Source organism: Zootoca vivipara, chromosome 14 (genome assembly GCF_965207765.1).
Source record: "Zootoca vivipara chromosome 14, rZooViv2.hap1.1, whole genome shotgun sequence".
NCBI classification, from domain to species: domain Eukaryota; kingdom Metazoa; phylum Chordata; class Lepidosauria; order Squamata; family Lacertidae; genus Zootoca; species Zootoca vivipara.
This window is the reverse complement of record NC_142597.1, coordinates 45,542,377-45,564,491: the sequence shown is the minus strand read 5'-3', so window position 1 is coordinate 45,564,491 and position 22,115 is coordinate 45,542,377. Positions and strand designations below refer to the sequence as shown.

General features: G+C 53.1%; 1 protein-coding gene across 2 annotated transcripts; it reads left to right on the top strand.

Annotated features, from left to right (window-relative positions):
- The first annotated feature begins 328 nt into the window (after positions 1-328).
- NEK8 (NIMA related kinase 8) lies at positions 329-20,831 on the top strand. 2 transcript variants are annotated; one of them, XM_088658077.1, is made up of 15 exons: positions 329-405; positions 3,441-3,646; positions 6,470-6,702; positions 8,111-8,242; positions 9,288-9,496; positions 10,943-11,022; positions 11,361-11,542; positions 12,106-12,256; positions 12,543-12,619; positions 14,007-14,124; positions 14,213-14,363; positions 15,519-15,682; positions 15,954-16,112; positions 16,231-16,389; positions 20,653-20,831. In XM_088658077.1, the coding sequence occupies exons 1-15, from the start codon at positions 344-346 to the stop codon at positions 20,679-20,681; spliced, it is 2,112 nt and encodes a 703-aa protein (XP_088514203.1). In that variant the 5' UTR covers positions 329-343; the 3' UTR covers positions 20,682-20,831. The 2 variants fall into 2 exon arrangements, with proteins under 2 accessions (XP_088514203.1, XP_034995273.3); XM_035139382.3 differs by lacking the exon at positions 329-405 and adding an exon at positions 740-893.
- The last annotated feature ends 1,284 nt before the right edge of the window (positions 20,832-22,115 follow it).

Genomic DNA, 22,115 nt, shown 5'->3' with positions numbered 1-22,115 from the left:
TTCCAAGGCCCAGGAGCAAGAGGGCAGCAGCTAAGGCTTGCACCCGTCCGTCCGTGGGCTCCAGAGAGACCTTCGGATGGGTCTTCAAATTCACAGAAGCAGGCCTTTGGTCACCACCACTCAGTAGTAGGCTGTGAGCCTACCTTGCAGGCTTGTTGTGAGGAGAATGGTTAGCAGGGAACAGGGAACGAGAACAGGAGGAAGGTAACGTTTTGCTAGTGTTTGCTATTGCCGTTGTGATTCCGATTGTTATAATTGGTATTGATTGATTATTGTAATTTTGCTGTTACTGTTTGGCAGCCGGTTTATTATTTATTTATTTATTTATTTATTTATTCATGCCATGACTTTTGAAGTTAAGGAAGGGAGCCTTAAGCAGAGAAAGAAAAAGAAAACAGCATCCAGGTTTGTCTTCTGTTAATAACAACAACAATAATTTTTTAAAAAATAATTAAATTAATAATTAAATGCAATAATCATTAAATCAATAATTAAATGCAATAATTATCAAATCAATTATTAAATGCAATAATCATTAAATCAATAATTAAATGCAATAATTATTAATTCAATGTTGTTGTTTGTTTGTTTGTTTGTTTGTGTGGTTTTGTGATGGGTTTATTCTCCCAGTTCCCGATGGTGGGGGGCCATTTTAGGAGCGAATTTCCCGTTAACTCTTTCGCTGCCGCCGGCCCTTGCTACCCTCCCATCCCCACTAAGCAACGTGGCACGGCGCTGCCCGGCCAGTCTTGTCCCTCGGCGGCCGCCGTAACCCCCATCCCGGAAGCGTCTCCATGGCGACGCGAGACCCTGTGGCCGCGGCCTGGCGGGGAAAGAAGAAGCGCGATGGAGAAATACGAGCGAATCCGGGTGGTCGGGAGGGGGGCGTTCGGGTGAGAAGGCGGAAAACTTTCTCTCTCTTTCTCTCTCCCACTAGCGGGTGCACGCCGACGCCGTTGCCATGGTGATGGGAGGGGCGCACCCCTCCCTCCAGCCAATCAGGTTTGGGGGGGCGCCCCACCCCCAATTTGAAAGGGGCGCCCCGACGAAGCACCCCTGTCCCCGCTCTTGCTAAGGTCGCAGGCCTGTCCTAGGAGAGCTTTTATAAAAAAGGATATTTTCGAATAACGAGCCTATGCAAATGAAAGAAGCTAAAAAAATATGCATATGCATATTAGTGTGCGTGTATTGCATATACAAATAAAAGGAGCTTATATAGATGCATACTGTATGTATATGTATAATGCAATTTAGATTGAAATAAATCACGTTCCCCCATTGGCCAGGCATTTTCTCAATCTGCCATTCTATATGCACAATTTAACCCACTCGAAATTATAGTGGTGCTTACTCCCGAGAAAGCATACAGAGGATGAGAACCAGTGTGGCATTGTGGCCAAAGGAACGCAGGGTGACCCGGGTTCAAATCCCCCACTGAAGGAGCCATGGAGTTCCTTGGGACACATTGGCACAGCTTAGCTTCCCTGTCTTTGGAGGGAAATGACTGGATAGGAAGGTATAGGAAATATTGAGTAGAATCGTCTCCTCTCTGAGCGTAATTTGAGCCCCACCCTTACTGATGTTTTGGCACCCGTTAAAGGCGCTCTTATATTCCCAGACTTAATTGCACTTAATTTCAGGAGGTTCTTTTATATTCTCTCCATTTAACACTGCATGGCTCATCTGCTGCATTTTACTTTGTATATGGTGATTTTAAGCTGGATACAGGTAGGTAGCCGTGTTGGTCTGACATAGTCGAAACAAAATAAAAAAAATTCCTTCCAGCAGCACCTTAAAGACCAACCAAGTTTTTATTTTGGTATGAGCTTTCGTGTGCATGCCCACCAGCGCATCTGAAGAAGTGTGCATGCACACGAAAGCTCATACCAAAATAAAAACTTAGTTCGTCTTTAAGGTGCTGCTGGAAGGAATTTTTTTTTGTTTGTTTAAGCTGGATGTCATTTAAATCACAGGCTGCCTCAGAGGGATGTGGGTGGCGCTGTGGGTTAAACCACTGAGCCTAGGGCTTGCCGATCAGATGTCAAAGTGCAGGTAGATAAATAGGTACCGCTCCGGCGGGAAGGTAAATGGCGTTTCCCGAGACGAGCACCGCAACCCCAGTTGTCCGCGACTGGACCTAATGGTTAGGGGTCCCTTTACCTTTACCTTTACCTTTAGGCTGCCTCAGGGCTGAAGTCCATTCATTGTTTCAGTAGGTCTACTCTGAACAAAATGCAATTGGAGCCAGCCTATAGCTGAGCTCATGTGGATTCGTGTTACCCTAAGGCCTTAAGTTCACCTTTTCTTTCATTAATGCCTTCCCTCTATATACAATCAGTATAAAGACAGCTGAGAATTAAAAAGAAATAAAAATCATACACAATAATGAAAGCAAAATGCCATAAAGCCAGCAGCAGTTTTAAAGCAGGGGCTCTGCAGTCCTCCAGATGTTGTTGGACTACAACTCCCATCATCCCTTGACCATTGCCCTGTTGGGGGTTGATGGGGGTCATGGGGCCATGACATCTGGAGAGCCACAGATTCCGCATTCCGGCTAAAAAAAGAGTGTTCCATCGCTTCTCTCCTGCGTGAGTCACATGTTACGCTTCCCAGACAAACAGCCGTGACCCAAAATGCCCTAAGGGGGTGTTTTAATCATGTGTGCATTACATTTTCATTTGTACCCTTTTCCAGAGTTGGAAAGTAGGCCACGTTTACTGCTCCCATTTCACAGATGGTGAACTGAGCTAATTGACGATGACTCATCCAGGATATTTCAGCCATGGCACAGCTTTGAGGCTCCCCCCCCCTGCAATGGTGGGGATGTCAGCTTTTTATCCTGAATACGCCAGGTTCAAAAAGGATCTTACTGCTATAGAATCATAGAATTGTAGGAGTGAGAGGACTGGAAAGGACCCCCAAGAGTCATCTAGTCCTCTGCTGTGCAGGAATCACACAACCGACCTGTTTGAAAACTCTCCAATGCAGCTCCAATGATGGCTCATACCGTCAGAAAGTTCTTCCTAATGTTTAAGAAGTTTCCTGTCCCTGATACTCTGGTGATCCTCTGCCAGTCAGAGCTGACAGCCCTGGGCTGGGTGACTCCACGGGCAGACTGCATACCAATATGGCTTCCGCTGTTTAGGGGCTGACTTCCTTCTTGGTCTTTTTGTGGTCCCTTTCCCCCAGCCAGTGTGGTGTAGTGGATAAAAGCGGTAGACTCGTAATCTGGGGAACCGGGTTCGCGTCTCCGCTCCTCCACATGCAGCTGCTGGCTGACCTTGGGCTAGTCACACTTCTCTGAAGTCTCTCAGCCCCACTCACCTCACAGAGTGTTTGTTGTGGGGGAGGAAGGGAAAGGAGAATGTTAGCCGCTTTGAGGCTCCTTCGGGGAGTGATAAAGCAGGATATCAAATCCAAACTCTTCTCCTCCTCCTCAGAATCGTCCACCTCTGCCTTCGGAAAATGGACCAGAAGCTAGTGATCCTGAAGCAGATCCCCGTGGAGCAGATGACCAAGGATGAGCGGCTGGCCGCCCAGAATGAGTGCCAAGTGCTGAAGCTGCTCCACCACCCCCACGTCATCGAATACTACGAGAACTTCCTGGAGGACAAGGCGCTCATGATCTCCATGGAGTATGCGCCGGGTGAGGATCGGTGGGTCCCGAAGGCGGCAAGGCACACTCCTGCCACCAAAAGCCTCATACCTCTAAGGAAAGTGGGGTGCAATATAGGCCCTGCAGGCTGAAGGCTGCCCTTCAGCTATCCTAGCACCCTTCAGATGTTTTGGACTCCAACTCCCATCAGTCCCAGCCAGTACAGCTGTGGTTATGCGGGTTCCCCCACCACCCCCCAAAAAAAATCAGTCTTGAGGGTGCCAGAATGGGGGCAGCTGCTCAACACCACACATTGGCTCCCAGTACGTTTCTGAGCACAATTCAAAGTTCTAAAAAAGCTCTAAACGGTCTCAGCCCAATATACCTGAAGGAGCGTCTTTATCCCCATCGTTCAGCCCGGACACTGAGGTCCAGCTCCGAGGGCCTTCTGGCGGTTCCCTCCCTGCGAGAAGTGAGGTTACAGGGAACCAGGCAGAGGGCCTTCTCGGTGGTGGTGCCTGTCCTGTGGAACGCCCTCCCATCAGATGTCAAGGAAATAAACAACTATCTGACTTTTAGAAGACATCTGAAGGCAGCCCTGTTTAGGGAAGTTTTTAACATGCAATGAATTATTATATTTTAATCTTTTGTTGGGAGCTGCCCAGAGTGGCTGGGGAAACCCAGCCAGATGGGTGGGGTATAAATAATATATTATTATTATTAACCTCAAGAAACTGCTGGACTCCAACCCCCATAATCCCCGGACACTGGGTCTGCTGGGAATTGGGAGTTCCACCTAGAAGGCCACAGGTTTCCCTATCCCTGGTCTGTTTTATTTCCCTAGAATCATATACTGTAATCGTAGAGTTGTAAGGGGACCATGACAGTCATCTAGTCCAACCCCCTGCAATACAGGAATCTTTTACCCAGTGTGGGGCTTAAACCCATCACCCTGAGATTAAGGGTTTCGTGCTCTACTGACTGAGCTGACCTGGTTTGAAAATAGTCACATTTTTCCCACCCTGGGGTTTAATCTCAGCTTGTCCAAACTGGGACAGACTCGTGGAGGGGAGGGCTGTCGATGGCTGCCACCCATGATGGCTGTGCTTCGCCTCCATAGCTGGAAGCAGCAATGCTTCTGAATCCCCGTTGCTGGGAGCCAGAGGAGGAGAGAGTTGCTCTTGTGCTTGGCTCCCGCTTGTAGGTTTCCCTCAGGCCAGCCCCTGTGAGAAGAGGATAGGATAGGATAGGTAAAGGTAAAGGGACCCCTGACCATTAGGTCCAGTCGTGACCGACTCTGGGGTTGCGCGCTCATCTCGCATTATTGTTTCCAGGTCATGTGGCCAGCATGACAAAGCCGCTTCTGGCAAACCACAGCAGCACATGGAAACGGCGTTTACCTTCCCGCTGTAGCGGTTCCTATTTATCTACTTGCATTTTGACGTGCTTTCGAACTGCTAGGTTGGCAGGAGCTGGGACCGAGCAACGGGAGCTCACCCCGTCACAGGGATTCGAACCGCCGACCTTCTGATCAGCAAGCCCTAGGCTCAGTGGTTTAACCACAGCGCCACCTGGGTCCTTACAGCGCCACCTGGGTCCCTGGTATCCTATAAAGATAGGATAAATCTTTATTGTCATTGTCCCCTTGCAGGAACAACGAAATTTCTCGGATGCTGGTCTAGATGGGACATTGGCCTGATCCAGCTGCTGACAGTCAGTGTGGTCACCAATGCCCTGACACAATCAAAAGGAGCTTCCAGCATCTGCCTTCCCTTCTCCTGGGAAAGCAAATCTGGAGGCAAAACCATTGGGGGGGGAGGCAAGGAGCCCTCCCTCTCCAGCCTCCAGGTCAAGGCGGTCTTTGAAGGGAAGGCTTCCTAGGCTTAGGGCAGTGGGAAGAATGCTGGGGAGGAGCACCATTGTTCCCAGCACCTGGCCTATAGCACATCCCCTCCCCCCCCTCTTCTTTGCAGGTCACCTTCAGGCAGGTGAAAAGGAGGTTTCAGGTTTCAAAGCCACCAGTGGCGGCAAGGTAGCTGCAAACCTGAGATTTGGCTTTTGGTTTGTGGTTTGGAAACAAAAGAGCGCAGGGTTTGTTTGGCATGTGTGTTTTTAGCAAGGGCAGGGGGGCAGGGGTGTGCCTCCTGGACTAGGACGATCCACAGACCCCCATATATTTGAGGCAGAAGGAACAGGTTCAGCTCGCTCTGCCCTCGGAGAAAAAATGGCTTTCTTCCTTGTGGTTCCACCCTTGTCAAGGAGCACAGGGTTTAACCCATTTAGGGACAACAGTAGCTCTGCTCCCATCCAAGGGAGAAAGGGCTGTAGTTTTCCTTGGGAGGCGGCTTTCTGTTGTTTTTGTTATTCAATTTATCACTACCCCTTCAAAATATGGTGCATTGCAGGGAGATGCAATAGATGACCCTGTGTGTCCCTTCAAACTCTACAATTCTATGATAAGAATTTAAAATCTAAAATTGCAGCCATATTAAATGCAATATCAAAAGCAGTTTAGACCCGTAGGCCCCAAAGCTTTGGGGGCCATGCCTCCTAGGTTCCACAAACGCATCCTCAGGGCCCCCTACCCTAATAAAAAGACAATAGCAGCTTGCTCGGCCCTGTAAGGAAGTTCAAAACCGTAACAATTAATTGCACATTTATGCAAAATCCAATTAAAACTATTTCAGAATTATTCCGTTTAATTCGACAAAATGGATGAACTTGATTCAAGGATACCAGCTTTTCAAATGAAGTCTGTTAGTCGTTTTCACTTCCAGTGCCCACCTGCCACCCCCTTGCCTCTTAGCAGCCCCCTGGGTCATCCCACCATGCCCCAGGTGTTACGCTGGCCTCTCTCTGCTTCCTCCCTGCCAGGTGGGACGCTGGCTGAGTTCATCCACAAGAGGGGCAACTCCCTCCTGGACGAGGAGACCATCCTCCACTTCTTTGTCCAGATCCTCCTGGCCCTCCACCACGTCCACGCCAAGCAGATCCTCCACCGGGACCTCAAGACTCAGAACATCCTCCTGGACAAGCACCACATGATCGTCAAGATTGGGGACTTTGGCATCTCCAAGATCCTCAGCAGCAAGAGCAAAGCTTACACGGTGAGAACAACGGAGAGCAACTCCTGGTTCCCACGTCCCGCCCCCTGCGGTTGGCCAGTGGCGTGAAGCCTCTGGACTGGCCAGGTTTGGTGTCAGTCACAGGGCAGCCAATGTGCTGCTGCTGCCCCTGACAGGGCTTCTTAGCGGTGGGTCAGAAGGCCCTCGGTATTGGACCTCAGTGTCCGGGCAGAACGATGGGGGTGGAGACGCTCCTTCAGGTATACTGGACCGAGGCCATTTAGGGCTTTAAAGGTCAGCACCAACACTTGGAACTGTGCTCGGAAACGTACTGGGAGCCAATGTAGATCTTTCAAGACCGGTGTTATGTGGTCTCGGCGGCCGCTCCCAGTCACCAGTCTAGCTGCCGCATTCTGGATTAGTCGTAGTTTCCGAGTCACCTTCAAAGGTAGCCCCACGTAGAGCGCATTGCAGTAGTCCAAGCGGGAGATAACCAGAGCATGCACCACTCTGGCGAGACAGTCTGCAGGCAGGGAGGGTCTCAGTCTGCGTACCAGATGGAGCTGATTGACAGCTGCCCTGGACACAGAATTGACCTGCGCCTCCATGGACAGCTGTGAGTCCAAAATGACTCCCAGGCTGCACACCTGGTCCTTCAGGGGCACAGTTACCCCATTCAGAACCAGGGAGTCCTCCACACCTGCCCGCCTCCTGTCCCCCACAAACAGTACTTCTGTCTTGTCAGGATTCAACCTCAATCTGTTAGCCGCCATCCATCCTCCAACCGCCTCCAGGCACTCACACAGGATAAATAAATGCATGAATATAGAATAGCCCAAAGTGAGCTTGAGCCACCAGGATCTCTCTGAGCGGGGAGGCCTCCTTTCATCTTACACTGTGAGGGGCCTGAATGTGGATATGGATCTTGGGGTGGGAGAAACTGATCCTTTCTCTGGATAGAGGGGCTTTTTGCACACACAAACCCCCCCCCCAAAAAAAAGAAAGAGTATTTCACAGAAATGGAAAAATTCAATCCTCCTACCGTAACGTATTGGTTAAGGAAAACCTGATGATAAAGTTTATTTTAAGGATAAAACTCACACATAGGAAAAATAATCAAGAGAACAAATACGTATTGAAAAGTGGGCCCTATTCTTACATTTCTGGAATGACACTGTAAATGATATCTTTTTAATTTATTCTCAGCACTATCAGATTTTTTGTTATAGGATTCCTGTCACACACGTCATTTTCTTTTATTCCTGTTTCTATTTCATTCATTCATTTTCTTCTTGGGGAAACAAGGATATTTGATATATAATAGTTTTGGCAACAACCTGCAATACTAGAACGATAATAACATTATTCAAGAAAAAAAGAGAAAATAATACCCGCCCCTCCACCTTTGCTCTGGGCCTCCTTCTCACATCCGTGTTGTTCTTCTTCCTAGGTGGTGGGCACCCCCTGCTACATCTCCCCGGAGCTCTGCGAGGGCAAGCCTTACAACCAGAAGAGTGACATCTGGGCTCTAGGCTGTGTGCTCTACGAGCTGGCCAGCCTGAAGAGGGCTTTTGAGGCCGCGGTAAGGAGACGTTTGCGGAATCGGGTTGGAGTGGAGGACTGGCCAGCCTCTGTGTCCTGAACGCCCTGTCTCCTCAGTCTTGGTCCTGTAAACGATTGTGTCATGGTCTGTGCTGCAGCCCAGCATCCTGTCTCCAAGAGGGGACAGCTTCATGCCTCTAGGAAGCTGGCCCCCTGACCAGAAGAATGCTTGATGGCCAGGTCAGGTTTAGTCCTGTGGTTCCCAAGCATTTTGGGGCCACTGCCCCTCTTGGTTCCCTAAATTATTCCCCAGTGCACCCCACCCTACCCTATAAAAAAGGATTGTTCAGAATACTGGTTTGCACTGAGGAAGATGCAAGAACATTCAAAACAGTAACAATTCATTGCATGTTTATTCAAAATCCAATTATAATTATTTCATTTCGGAACTGATGGACTTGATCCATTGATACCAGATACTGCATGGAAATAAATTGGGCTCATTCATAGTAATGAAACCATAAGGATGAAGGAGGTTTATAGCATAAAATATTTAATGTATAAGTTACACACAAACCTTCACTTATCACAGATGTGCTATAACTAGTTTATTAAGAAAATCAAGATCTGTTACCAATAATTGGCTATCTTGTGACTTTGTGGCAAACAAATGTGACCCAAAGAAATAGCTTTGAAAGTGATAAAAGCGGTAAACCTTTAAATACAAAGCAAGGAAGGTATTTCGCTCTAGGCTCCAGCCTGGTCAATTGTAAATAAGTGATCAGCCTGCTCGGAGGGCCCCACCTCCAGTGCCCCCCTTTCCCCTTAGGGTCCCCCCAGGGAATCCCCCTCCCCGGGAGCAATACCATCCACTTTGAGAACCACTGGTCTAGTCAATGATTTCACAAAGCTCTCCTCACCATCTCCCTTTCTTTTTCTCAAACTAAAGAGTGTCTCCTTTATGTGCCCTGCCTTACAGGGGTGTCGCTGGCCGCTCCTTGCCTCTCACTTCTCGGGGAAGGCAGTATGGCAAGATGGCATGCCATGCCTTCTCTCCTAACTGTCCCACCATCTTTCGCACACAGAACCTGCCAGCCTTGGTCCTGAAGATCATGAGCGGGACTTTCGCCCCCATCTCGGACCGCTATAGCCCCGAACTGCGCCAGCTGATCCTCAGCCTGCTCAACTTGGACCCCTCCAAGCGGCCCCAGCTGAACGAGATCATGGCGGAGGCCATCTGCGCCCGGCCCCTCCTGAACCTCTACACCGACGTTGGCAGTGTCAGGATGAGGAGGCAAGTCCTGGGCCCCTGTGGTGGCGCTCACGCCCCCTCCTCCAGGAACACTCAGCTCATGGGCCCACTTAGCTCAGTATGGCTTGTAAGATTCTAGTCCTCATGGTTCTAGACGAAGAGCATAAGAGCCTGCTGGATCAGGCCAGTGGCCCATCTAGTCCAGCATCCTGTTCTCAAGCAGATGCCCTAATGAGAAGCCCACAAGCAGGACATGAGCGTAAGAGCTCTCTCCCCTCCTGTGGTTGGTGCCCATTGATAGCCTTCCGCTCTAGGAATTTGTCCTCTTTTTAAGGCATCCAAATTGATAGCCATGTTCAAATATATGAAAGGATGTCATATGGAGGAGGGGAGAAAGGTTGTTTTCTGCTGCTCCAGAGAAGCGGACACAGAGCAATGGATTCAAACTTCAAGAAAGAAGATTCCACCTAAACATTAGGAAGAACTTCCTGACAGTAAGAGCTGTTCGGCAGTGGAATTTGCTGCCAAGGAGTGTGGTGGAGTCTCCTTCTTTGGAGGTCTTTAAGCAGAAGCTTGACAGCCATCTGTCAGGAATGGCTTTGATGGTGTTTCCTGCTTGGCAGGGGGTTGGACTGGATGGCCCTTGTGGTCTCTTCCAACTCTATGATTCTATGATTCTAAATTGGTGGCCACCCCTGCCTCCTGCAGGAGGGAGTTCCGTCATTTAGCCATGCACTGCATGAAGAACCATATAGAATGATAATATCGTAGAGTTGGAAGGGACCCCAAGGGTCCTCTAGTCCACCCCCTGCAATGTAGGAATCTCAGCTAAAGCATCAATCGCAGGTGGCCATCCAACCTCTGCTTAAAAAAACCTTCCAAGGAAGGAGGGCCTTTCAGAGGGAATCCGTTCCACTTTGAACAGCTCTTACTCTTAGAAAGTTCTTCCTGATGTTGAGTTGGAATCTCATTTCTTGTAAGTTGAAGCCATTGGTTCAAGTCCTACCCTCTAGAGCAGGAGAGAAGAAGCTGGTTCCTTCTTCCATTTGACAGCCCTTTAGACATTTGAAAATGGCTCTCTGTGTCTCCTCTTTTCCCGGCTAAACATCCCCAACTCCCTCAGCCGTTCCTCTTAAGACTCTGTGTCCAGACCCTTGATCATCCTGGTCCCCCTCCTCTGCGCACCTTCCAGCTTATCAACATCCTTCAACAGAAGTCCCTTCTGTTTTCCTTTGAGAAATAGGAACTTAGGAGGCTGCCTTAGGCGAAGTCAGTCCATTGCCCTGTCTAACTTGCATTGTCTGCACTCAGTGGCAGTTCTCCAGGGTTCCAAGACAGGAATCTTCCCGGGCCTTACCCGGAGATATTGCCACTGGGCCTTAAGACCTTGGACCTTCTGCATGCCAAGCAGATCCTCTGCCTCTGAGCTGCAGCCCTTCCCTGCCACTGCTGTCTGAGATAAGCCCACCCTCTTCCCCCCCCTTTCAGGCCCGAGAAGCCGCTGGCCGCTGTGCCACCAGTGACCCACGGCAGGGTGGGAGCGGGAGCCGTCGGCCCTAGGGCCAGAGGTAAGGTGGGAGGCCTTTGGAAGAGGGCTTCACACCCTTTACTTTTTTGGGGGGGGGGGACATTGCCTGGGGTCCTTCCCCAGTGGCCCAGAGGGCACGACCGGGGTGGGGACAAGGGCATGTATGGTCATTGCATCCTTCCGATATTATCTGCTGTTCTTTTCTGTCCTGCTGGATCAGGCCAATGGCCCACCCAGTCCAGCATCCTCTTCTCACAATGGCCAACCGGATAACAATTGCCTTCCACACCACCAACCTCCCCTTTCCTGAGTCTGGGGGTCGTCGTCGTCCCCCCCCCCCCGGGCCACTAACTCACAGAGCTTTTCTCTTGGACCCAGGCTCCAGAGCCGGCTCAGCGAGGTCAGGCATCCCCCCCGCCCCCTCTTCCGTCTACACCTGGGGGGGCGGGATCACCCTCCCTCTGCGCCTGCCCATGCTGAACACCGAAGTGGTGCAGGTCTCCACCGGAAGGACCCAGAAGGCGGGCGTCACCAAATCTGGGCGGCTGATCCTGTGGGAGGTGAGAGGGCGAGGAGGGGGTCCCACAGGTTGGTGGGTGGGTGAGGAGCCCATCGCTATGCCCCTCCCAGGAAGGAGGAAGGCAGGCTGATTGAGAATCTCTAAAGATGCCTTACATTAGACCAGCTTGTTCTTTGGCTTGAAACTCCTGTGCCCTGTCTTTCGTTGTACAGTACGATCGCATCTTATATGCCGTTAACCTGAGCAATGTCAACCTTGTGTGGTTGAAATCTAGCCAGTTAAGGTTGCATAAATAAAATTCAGGCTATCCCCCCGGGGTTCACACATGCCTGGTGGCAATGTCTCCTGGCCCGTATTCTCTTGCTGTTAGCCCCAGATGTTTCCCCCACACACACAAAGGGTGGGCTGTGGCAGCCAAGACACCTCAATGCGTTCTGCACATGCTCAAGCACCTCCGCTTGCTTTGGACGCTGCATCGCTGAGCCCTGATCCTGTTGCCATCAGTCCGCATTCAAACCAAGCCCACTTTGCTCCGACTGAGCCGGGCAGGAATGTAACATGCCCTCCTCCCGCTGTTTTTCTCTCTCTCTTTCTCCCCACCAGCCGCCCCCGCTTGGCACGGCGGGGGGGCCCTCGCTCCCTGGGGCCACTGAGCAGCTGCAGCCCCAGTTTGTCTGCCGCTTCCTGGAGGGCCAGTCCGGGGTGACCATCAAGCTGGTGGCCTGTGGGGACCTTTTCACCACCTGCCTGACAGGTACAACAGAGGCAAGCGAAGGGGGCTGTCGGGGCACAAGATCCCCCTGCTTGTCAATGGAGGGCGGCAGTTGGGTAAGGGATGGTTGCACAGGGATCTGGCCCCACCCTGATTTCTCTTTGTCCCCTTGATCATGAGGAGGAGGTGAGGGGGGGAGTTTAGCTTTTCCTTCCTTCCTTCCTTCCTTCCTTCCTTCCTTCCTTCCTTCCTTCCTTCCTTCCTTCCTTCCTTCCTTCGGCAACCTCCCCTCTGGACTGTGCTGACAGCTCTCCTTTGCCACCTGCAGACCGAGGGATCGTCCTGACCTTTGGCAGCGGCAGCAGTGGGTGCCTGGGGCATGAGACCTTCGCAGACGTCACCCAGGTAGGCCAGGGCTGAATTTCTGAGCATCATTAGGCTGGTGGGCTGGTTTGGCCACTTCCCCCAGATTCCCTGGAGGCCAGAATTCCTCCCAGCGGCTGCTGTTGTACCCTGATCACAAGAACAGGAGCTGAGCCTGGCTGCTGGGTCTGGTCCCAGGGCACCGATCTAGTCCAGCCTCCTGTTCTCACGGTGCCCAGCCACATGCCCCCAAAGGGAAGCCCCCAAGCAGGGCATGGCCACAAGAGCCTTCTCCCCTCCTGTGGTTTCCAGCAACTGGCACTCAGAAGCATCTCTTGCCACCAACCTTGGAGACATCCAGGGAAACTGAAGGTTGGAAGGTTGAAGGCAGATACAATAAAGTCCTTTATGTGGCGCGTAGTTAAACTTAACTCCCGCAGGTGGCAGGGGTGCTCACCAACCTAAGGTAAAGGTAAAGGGACCCCTGACCATTAGGTCCAGTTGCGGACGACTCTGGGGTTGCAGCGCTCATCTCGCTTTACTGGCTGAGGGAGCCAGTGTACAGCTTCCAGGTCATGTGGCCAGCAGGACTAAGCCGCTTCTGGCGAAACCAGAGCAGCACATGGAAACGCCGTTTACCTTTCCGCTGTAGCGGTACCTATTTATCTACTTGCACTTTGACGTGCTTTTGAACTGCTAGGTTGGCAGGAGCTGGGACAGAGCAACGGGAGCTCACCCCGTCGCAGGGATTTGAACCGCCGACCTTCTGATCGGCAAGCCCTAGGCTCAGTGGTTTAACCCACAGCGCCACCAACCTAGATGGCTTTAAAAGAGGATGGAGGAGAGGGCTGTCAAGGGCTACTCAACACAATGGCTGCTCTGTGCTTCTGAATGCCAGTTGCTGGAAGCCCCAGAAGGAGAGAGTTGTTCTTGTGCTCGGATCCTGCTTGCTGGTTTCCTGGTTGGCGGCTGTGAGAAGAGAATGCTGGACTGACCCCTGGCCTGATCCAGCAGGCTCTTCTTAGGACAGAGCACAGTCCTCCTGGCAAGTAGGCATAAATATCCATCTCTTCCATGAATTTTCCCCAAACCCATGAATTTTAAACCCATCCCATATTGCGGCTATCCCTGCCTCCCGTGGGAGCAAGTTTCCTAGTGTGCCATTCCATAGTTTTAATGACAGAATGAAGGCAGGATAGAAACACGTTGAACTGAAGATTTTATTGTCTGGCGTGGGAGGGTTTCCTCTCTGAGAGGTGGCAACCCTTCCCGGGCAAATTTGGCTGCAGGTCCACCAACCGGGGATGTGGCTTGCGCAGTTGTGGGACAGGAGGAAAAGGGCTGGGTGTGTGGGTAGAGAGAGGGAGGACCGGGCTGGGGGGGGGGAGAGAGAGACTGCTTGAACAGTTGCTGCCACCCCTCTCTGCAGCCCAAGATCGTGGAGGCCCTGCTGGGCTACGAGATCACACACGTGTCCTGCGGGGCATCACACGTCCTAGCTGTTTCCAACGAAGGGGAGGTCTTCGCGTGGGGCAGAGGGGACAACGGTGAGTGGCGGCGTTACACTGGGTTGGTGGGGCTGCCTGTTCTCTTGGCTCCCTTTCATCGCCTCCCACCCCTTCCCTCTCTTCCCAGGGCGCTTGGGGCTGGGGACCCAGGAGTCCCACAACTCCCCACAGCAGGTCTCCGTCCCCCCTGAGCACGAGGCACAGAAGGTTCTCTGCGGCATCGATGCCTCCATGATTCTGACAGGGAGGAACCAGGTCCTGGCCTGTGGGAGCAACAGGTAGGGCAAGGGGACCGTGTCGTGCTGGGGGCATAGCTGCCAAGTTTTCCCTTTTCTCACGAGGAAGCCTATTCAGCATAAGGGAATTTCCCTTAAAAAAAGGGAGAACTTGGCAGCTATGGCTGGGGGTCACAGGAGGGTAATAATAATAATAATAATAATAATAATAATAATAAAATAATAATAATAATAATAATATATTATTTATACCCCGCCCATCTGGCCGGGTCTCCCCAGCCACTCTGGGCGGCTTCCAACAGAAGAATAAAACACAGTAATTTATTAAACATTAAAAGCCTCCCTGAACAGGGCTGCCTTCAGATGTCTCCTAAAAGTCTGGTAGTTGTTTTCCTTTTTGACATCTGTTGGGAGGGCGTTCCACAGGGCAGGCGCCACCACCGAGAAGGCCCTCTGCCTAGTTCCCTGCAACTTGGCATCTTGCAACGAGGGAACCGCCAGAAGGCCCTCGGTGCTGGACCTCAGTGTCCGGGCAGAATGATGGAGGTGGAGACGCTCCTTCAGGTATACTGGACCAAGGCCATTTAGGGCTTTAAAGGTCAGCACCAACACTTTGAATTGTGCTCGGAAACGTACTGGGAGCCAATGTCGATCTTTCAAGACCGGTGTTATGTGGTCTCGGCAGCCGCTCCCAGTCACCAGTCTAGCTGCCGCATTCTGGATTAGTTGTAGTTTCAGAGTCACCTTCAAGGGTAGCCCCACGTAGAGCGCATTGCAATAGTCCAAGCGGGAGATAACTAGAGCATGCACCACTCTAGCTAGACAGTCTGCAGGCAAGTAGGGTCTTAGCCTGCGTACCAGATGGAGCTGGTACAGAAATGCCACAGTGAAACAGAAATGCCATAAAACAAAAGGTCCGATCCTGCTGACCTGGCCAGAGTGGGAAGCCAGGCCAGCAGGCAGAGCCAAACCAGAGACTTCATATCAACAGCTACTTCCAGGGCCCGACGCAGCTCACTCCTGTTCTTTCCTGGGCAAGAGCTGAATCTGGATTGGGGCAAGGAAAGTCTGGTTGGATCCTGTGTTTTGCTGGGCCAGGGTCTCCCAAATCCAGAGGAGGCAGAGTTTTGCAAACAGAGGATGGTTCTGCAACTTGGCCCTCCCTTGACCTCCCCTCCCCTCCCCACTCTCCTCCAGGTATAACAAACTGGGCCTGGACAGGATCTTGCCCCAGGGGGAGCCCCTCACCACGGACCAGGTAGAGGAAGCCCTTGTCTTCAGCTGCGCCCGCTCAGCCCCCTTGAGTGAAGAGGCCATTGTGTGGGCTGACATTGGAACGGCTCACTCAGCAGTAGTCACGGGTGAGCATCTGGTGAAGGTTCCTCGCTGGGGGGGGGGGACAGCTAGCCAGGACGATGCCGGCATTCTGGTGGCCTGTTGGGATGCGTTGGCTGGAGGTTCTTCCAAGGAAGAGCGCCTCTGAGTACACGCAGAGTCTTCTATTCGCCCTGGAGTAATTACAGCCCACCAGGCAAAGTCGTGGCGAAGGCTTGGAAATCACACTGGGAAGCGACACCCAGGAGCGGGAAGGAGTCGCGCTATTCCCTGCCCTTTTGCCTTTTCTGTTGCCAGCCACGGGTCAGTGCTACACTGTGGGCAGCAATCAACACGGACAGCTGGGCCCCATCCCTTGCCGTGCCAGCTGCACCCCCTACCTGGTGGAGGGGCTCCAGGCTGTCCGAGTCACCATGGTGGGCTGCGGCGATGCCTTCACCACCGTCGTGGGAGCAGGTGAGCTGATGGGGTGGAGCGGGGCTTGGGGCTTGGTTTCCGGTGCAGCGGGCGCCGAGGTGGCCTGGCCTGGCCTCCCTGTCGCCATACCCTGCTGCGGACGTTCTCTCTCCCCCAGATGGCGAGGTGTACACCTGGGGGAAAAGCGCCAGGGGGCGCCTGGGGCGGAAGGATGAAGAGCCCCGGAGTCCTCGTCCCGTGCAGCTGGGAGAGACTCACGCCAGCCTCGTGGCCTCCGTCTCCTGCTGCCACGGAAGCACCCTGCTGGCCATGAAACGTAAGTAGTGTGTCTGCACAGGTGGAAGGAGGTGTCGTTTTCCATCCGCGCGGCATTCACAAGGTTGCGGTGCTGCTTCCGTTCCGCTGCAGTCCGCCTTCCACCCAAAAGCACCATAGTTTGTCCCACTGCGGGAAAGTTCTCTAAGTTCCGTTGCCGTTACTTTGGCCACATCCACAGCACTTTCAGCTGAGAGATTGATTGTTAAACCACACTGGGAACTGTAGCTCTGGGAGGGGAATAAGAGTCCCCAAACAACTCTCGGCCAACTCTTGAAGCTTCTTGAATGTCAGTGAACATCATAGTAGAGTGGGGATTTGAACCTGGATCTCCCCAGTCCTGGTCCGACACCCTTAACCACTAGGGCCACATTCGGGCCATACATTTGAAGCATTTTGATACCACTTTAAGCAGTCATGCCGACCCCCAGAAGAATTCTGGGAGCTGTAGTCAGTTGAGGGTCCTGTGTTGTTAGGATTCCCAGAGTTCCCTGGGAAAGAGGAATTGGTCATGAAGCCACTCTGGGAATGGTAGCTCTGGGAGGGGAATGGGGTGGGTTTCAGGGGAGTCTCCTAATGATTCTCTGCACCGAGAACAGACTACACTTCCCAGCATCCTTTGGGGAAAGCCACGACTGTCTAAAGCCACGTCGCAGCCCTTCCAGTGCATGGTGTGAATGAGACTGTTCATTTCAACACAAAGGAAACACCTTGCAAACAGGAATAAATAATAATAATAATAATAATAATAATAATAATAATAATAATAATAATTATTTTATTATTTATGCCCCGCCCATCTGGCCGGGTCTCCCCAGCCACTCTGGGCGGCTTCCAACAGAAGGATAAAACACAATAACCTATTAAACATTAAAAGCCTCCCTGAACAGGGCTGCCTTCAGATGTCTTCTAAAAGTCTGGTAGTTGTTTTCCTTTTTGACATCTGTTGGGGGGGCGTTCCACAGGGCAGGCGCCACCACCGAGAAGGCCCTCTGCCTAGTTCCCTGCAACTTGGCTTCTCGCAACGAAGGAACCACCAGAAGGCCCTCGGTGCTGGACCTCAGTGTCCGGGCAGAATGATGGAGGTGGAGACGCTCCTTCAGGTATACTGGACCGAGGCCATTTAGGGCTTTAAAGGTCAGCACCAACACTTTGAACTGTGCTCGGAAACGTACTGGGAGCCAATGTAGATCTTTCAAGACTGGTGTTATGCGGTCTCGGCGGCCGCTCCCAGTCACCAGTCTAGCTGACGCATTCTGGATTAGTTGTAGTTTCCGGGTTACCTTCAAAGGTAGCCCCACGTAGAGCGCATTGCAGTAGTCCAAGCGGGAGATAACTAGAGCATGCACCACTCTGGCTAGACAGTCTGCAGGCAAGTAGGGTCTCAGCCTGCGTACCAGATGGAGCTGATTGACAGCTGCCCTGGACACAGACTTGACCTGCGCCTCCATGGACAGCTGTGAGTCCAAAATGACTCCCAAGCTGTGCACCTGGTCTTTCAGGGGCACAGTTACCCCATTCAGGACCAGGGAATCCTCCACACCTGCCCGCCTCCTGTCCCCCACGAACAGTACTTCTGTCTTGTCAGGATTCAACCTCAATCTGTTAGCTGCCATCCATCCTACAACCGCCTCCAGGCACAATCGGTTACAGTTCGTTTGTATTTGCTGGGTATATTTCCCTTCAGGACCAGCGAGGAATAAGCAAGCACAAGCCGTCTCTGCTCCCACCCCTGTTTGCGTCTGACTCTTCCAGTGCCCCTCGTGTGGGGCTTCTGGGCGAGGGTGCATTTAGGCCCGGGAGGCGGGTGCCCGAGAGGCCCCTCACGCTTCCTTGCTGCCGCTTCGCTTGCTGCCAGCTGGAGAGTTGAGTCAGAAGCACGGGCCACATCCCTCCCTCTCCTTCCTCCTCTGGTACCTGCCACAGTCCTGCCCACGCGGAGCTGTGGCGGCGGCGGCGGCGGCAGAAGCAGTGAGCCAGCTGGCAGTGGGGCTGGTGAGCGGAGGAGGAATGAGATTCAGAAGGGGCTCAGCGGAGCGCTCCGGCCCACACTCTCTCTTGCGAGGAAGGCTTTCTAGGAAAATGGGCCCCAGCCGTGACGGGGGCTCTGCTCAGTGGCTGGAAACCGCAGGAGGGAGAAGAAGAAGAAGAAGAGTAGTTTGGATTTGATATCCCCCTTTATCACTACTTGGAGTCTCAAAGCGGCTCACATTCTCTTTTCCCTTCCTCCTCCACAACAAACACTCTGTGAGGTGGGTGGGGCTGAGAGACTTCAGAGAAGTGTGACTAGCCCAAGGTCACCCAGCAGCTGCATGTGGAGGAGCCGAGACTCGAACCCGGTTCACCAGATTAGGAGGCCACCGCTCTTAACCACTACACCACACTGGGAGGAACGCTGTTGTGCTCAGATCCTGCTTGCTGGTTTCCCACAGGATTCCGGTGGGCTTCTGTCGGATGGCCACCTGTCTTGGGTGCTTTCGTTGAGATCCCTGCATTGCAGGGGGTTGGACTACATGAACCTTGGGGGTCCCTTCCAACTCCACGATTCTATGATTCTGTGGTGCTGTGACTCTGTGCTTCCCCTTTGGCCTAATCCAGCAGGTTCTTTCGTGCTTATAATTCATGGAGGATAAGGCTTCCAGTGGCTCCGTCAGAGGCAGCGATGCTTCTGAATCCTTGATGCTGGAAACCACAGGAGGGGGAAGTGTGGCTCTTGTGCTCGAATCCTGCTTGCAGATTTTCCTTTGGGGGCATCTGGCTGGCCACAGTAAGAACAGGAGGATGGACTAAACGAGCTCCCTTTGGCCAGTGGCAGAGCATATGCCCGCGCTGCCCAGGGTGGGCACGCTCTTGAGGGGGGCGTTGCACGGAGGCTGCCCTCCCAGGTGCGGGATAGCTGCTTGGGCGCCCGAAGCGGCGCACGCGGCCTGCAGCTGGGGGTGGAGCGAGCTGTTCATGGGGGCGTAACGAGCTGCCCATGGCGGACATTCGGCATGCTGCCCGCCCGCGACTCCCAAGCCTCCCCCAAGCTGTCAAAATGAAGGGGAAGGGGGAATGCTGCTGGCAAAGCAGCGCAGCTCCCCCCTTACCCTGACGGCTTGGGAGTCGTGGGCGGGTGGCATGCCAAATGTCACCCCCCTCGGTGAGGGCACCCGGGGCGGTCCGTCCCCATCGCTCCCCCTTCCTACGCCCCTGCCTTTGGCCTGATCCTGCAGGCTCTGCCGATGTTCTTACATTCTCTCTCTCTCTCTCCTCTACGTGGCATCCTGGCTGACCGGCATGGTCCGACCTCCACTGGCCCCCTACCGGCTGCGAAAGGCAACAGCACCTCGTATAGCCAAGAAGCCAGCGGGCCATGAATGGAGGGGCAGTGAGAAGGCTGGGAAGCCTGCCCAGTGACTCGGACGTTGCTTGCAAGGGGGGTGAAGATGGCTGGGAGTGAAAAGGAAGGCCAGGCAGGGGGAGGGGGAGAGAGAGAAAGCAAACCCCCCATTCCACAAAGAACCCTTTAGCCCCTGTTGCAGGGACAAAGCCCCTCTGTCTTTGATTCCCCCCCCCCAAGGCTCGTGCCAACCACTGTCCTCGTGCCAGGCTAATTTCCGACGCCCCGGATGCAAGTGATGTGCAGAAAGGATATTGCAGAGTTGGAAAAGGACCAGGAAAAGGCAACCGAAAGGATTGAGGGGAGGGAGGGAGGGAGGGAGGGAGAGACTCCCCGATGAAGAAAGGCTGCAGCATCACAGACTTTTTAGTTTAAAGAAAAGGCGAGCGAGAGGCAACATGATAGGAGTTTATAAAATTACTCCTGGCATGGAGAAAGTGGATGGGCAAATGGTTCTCTCCCTCTCTCATAACATGAGCTCTCACTCGTACGTGTCAGTTGGAAGATTCGGGGCAGACCAAAGAAAGTCCCCCTTCAAGCAGTGCGTGGTTAAACTGTGGAACTCCCTCCCACAGGAGCGGCTTTAAAAGAGGACCAGGCAAATCTGTGGAGGATTATCGATGGCTGGGCTGGGCCTGCACACCTGGAAGGAGCAAGGCTTTCAGATGCCAGCTGCTGGAAAACACAGGCAGGGAGAGGAGAGGAGAGGGCTGTCCTTGTGCTCAATTCCTGCTTGCCGACTTCCCAGAAGTGGCACCTGGGCTAGATGGGCCATGGGCCTGATCCAGCAGGCTCTCTTGACGGGGAGGAGCCTGGCGACCAAATCTATAACCCTCCCACCCTCAAGATTGACTCTGGGCCTCTGTGTCTCTTGTGTTTCAGCTGCGGCAGAGGAACCCAGTCCCCACTGAGGAGAGGCCAGGAGGGCCCCGTCGCCCCTTCCTTTTGCAGACACCCCTCTTGCAAGCCTTTCTCCCCCTCCGGCCCACGGGGCAGCCTGTTTTGGACCTTCGACGGCCAAACTCAGTCCGAGAGAGCTCAGCACCTACCTGCAGGCCCAGGTACCTGGCGGGCACCGCGTCCACCCTCTTCCTCCCCAGGGCCATGCCCCAAACAGAGGGGATCCAGCTCCATCGATGTTATTGGGCAGCCACCCCCCAGGAGGGAGCAGTGCGTGCTGGGAAGCTGTGCCCCTTCTCTCCATGCAGCTGAGCCATCTCTCTCTCTCTCTGTGCCGCTTCTCCGGCGTGACTTGGCTGGGGGGCAAGGAAGTGGGCCCTGGGTTTATTTTTACTGCTCTCCCTCTTGAGCTGACTCACAGGCTGTGCTGTGTGGGATTTTGGACGCCCAGGTGGCTGAGGGGGGGGGGTAGAGCTGAATGCCGCTTGTCACAGCCCCAGGCGCTCTCGGGGAATGAGTCAATGCCAGGCTTCGAAAGCCTCTCTCTCTCTCTCTCTCTCTCTCTCTCTCTCTCTCTTCTCCCCTACCCTCCTTTCCCCCCTCATCTCCTGCTTTCCAAGGCCTGACCCTGATTCATGTTGCTGCCTTTGCTCTGTGCCCAAGGGGGGGGGGCTGCAGCCTCCCGTCCTCTGAAGAAACAGGGAAGGAGCTTGGGAGAACAGGAGATGAAAGCGGGGGGGGGGGGGGAGAGAGCCATCCTCAGATAATGGATGGGCAGAGGTGGCAGGGACCCCCAAGGGTCATCCATTCCAACCCCCTGCAATGCAGGAACAGAGCTACCGAATCCCTGACAGGTGGCTGTTTTTAAAAAAAAACCCATGAAGGAGGGTCTGCCACCTTCCAAGGGAGTCTGTGGAGGGTGGAGGGCATATGTTTTTCTGTTGATCTGCCCGGGGCCCCACACAAAGCTCAGCAGGGGGTGGGTGAGACTATTTCAGATACCAGCAGAGGGGCGGGTGCAAAGGGCGAGGTCCGGGAGAGGGCAGAGGCTAACCTTTGCATCACTCTGCAGCTGTGCGTGTTTCCTGGCCTATTTTCTGTTTCCAATGCCTCGAGCTGACACAGCTGTGTTGCCCGCGCTCAGTCACACACCTGTTTGCTTGAATTTATGAAAGGAAAGGAATGCGTGCCTTCAGCATGCCGACTTAGCATACGTAGAGTCCTGGCGAAACGTCTACAGCCTTGGTTGCTCCGCCGGCAGAACAGAACCTTTGCCAACCTAGAATTGTAAAGTTGGTAGGGGCACCCAAGGGTCCTCTAGTCCAACCCCCTGCAAGGCTGCAATCTCATGGCAGATGGCCATCCAAGCTCTAGGAGAGCCCATCAACTTCCAAGACAGTCCACTCCACAGTTGAACAGCTCTCGCCACCAGAAGGATATTCCTT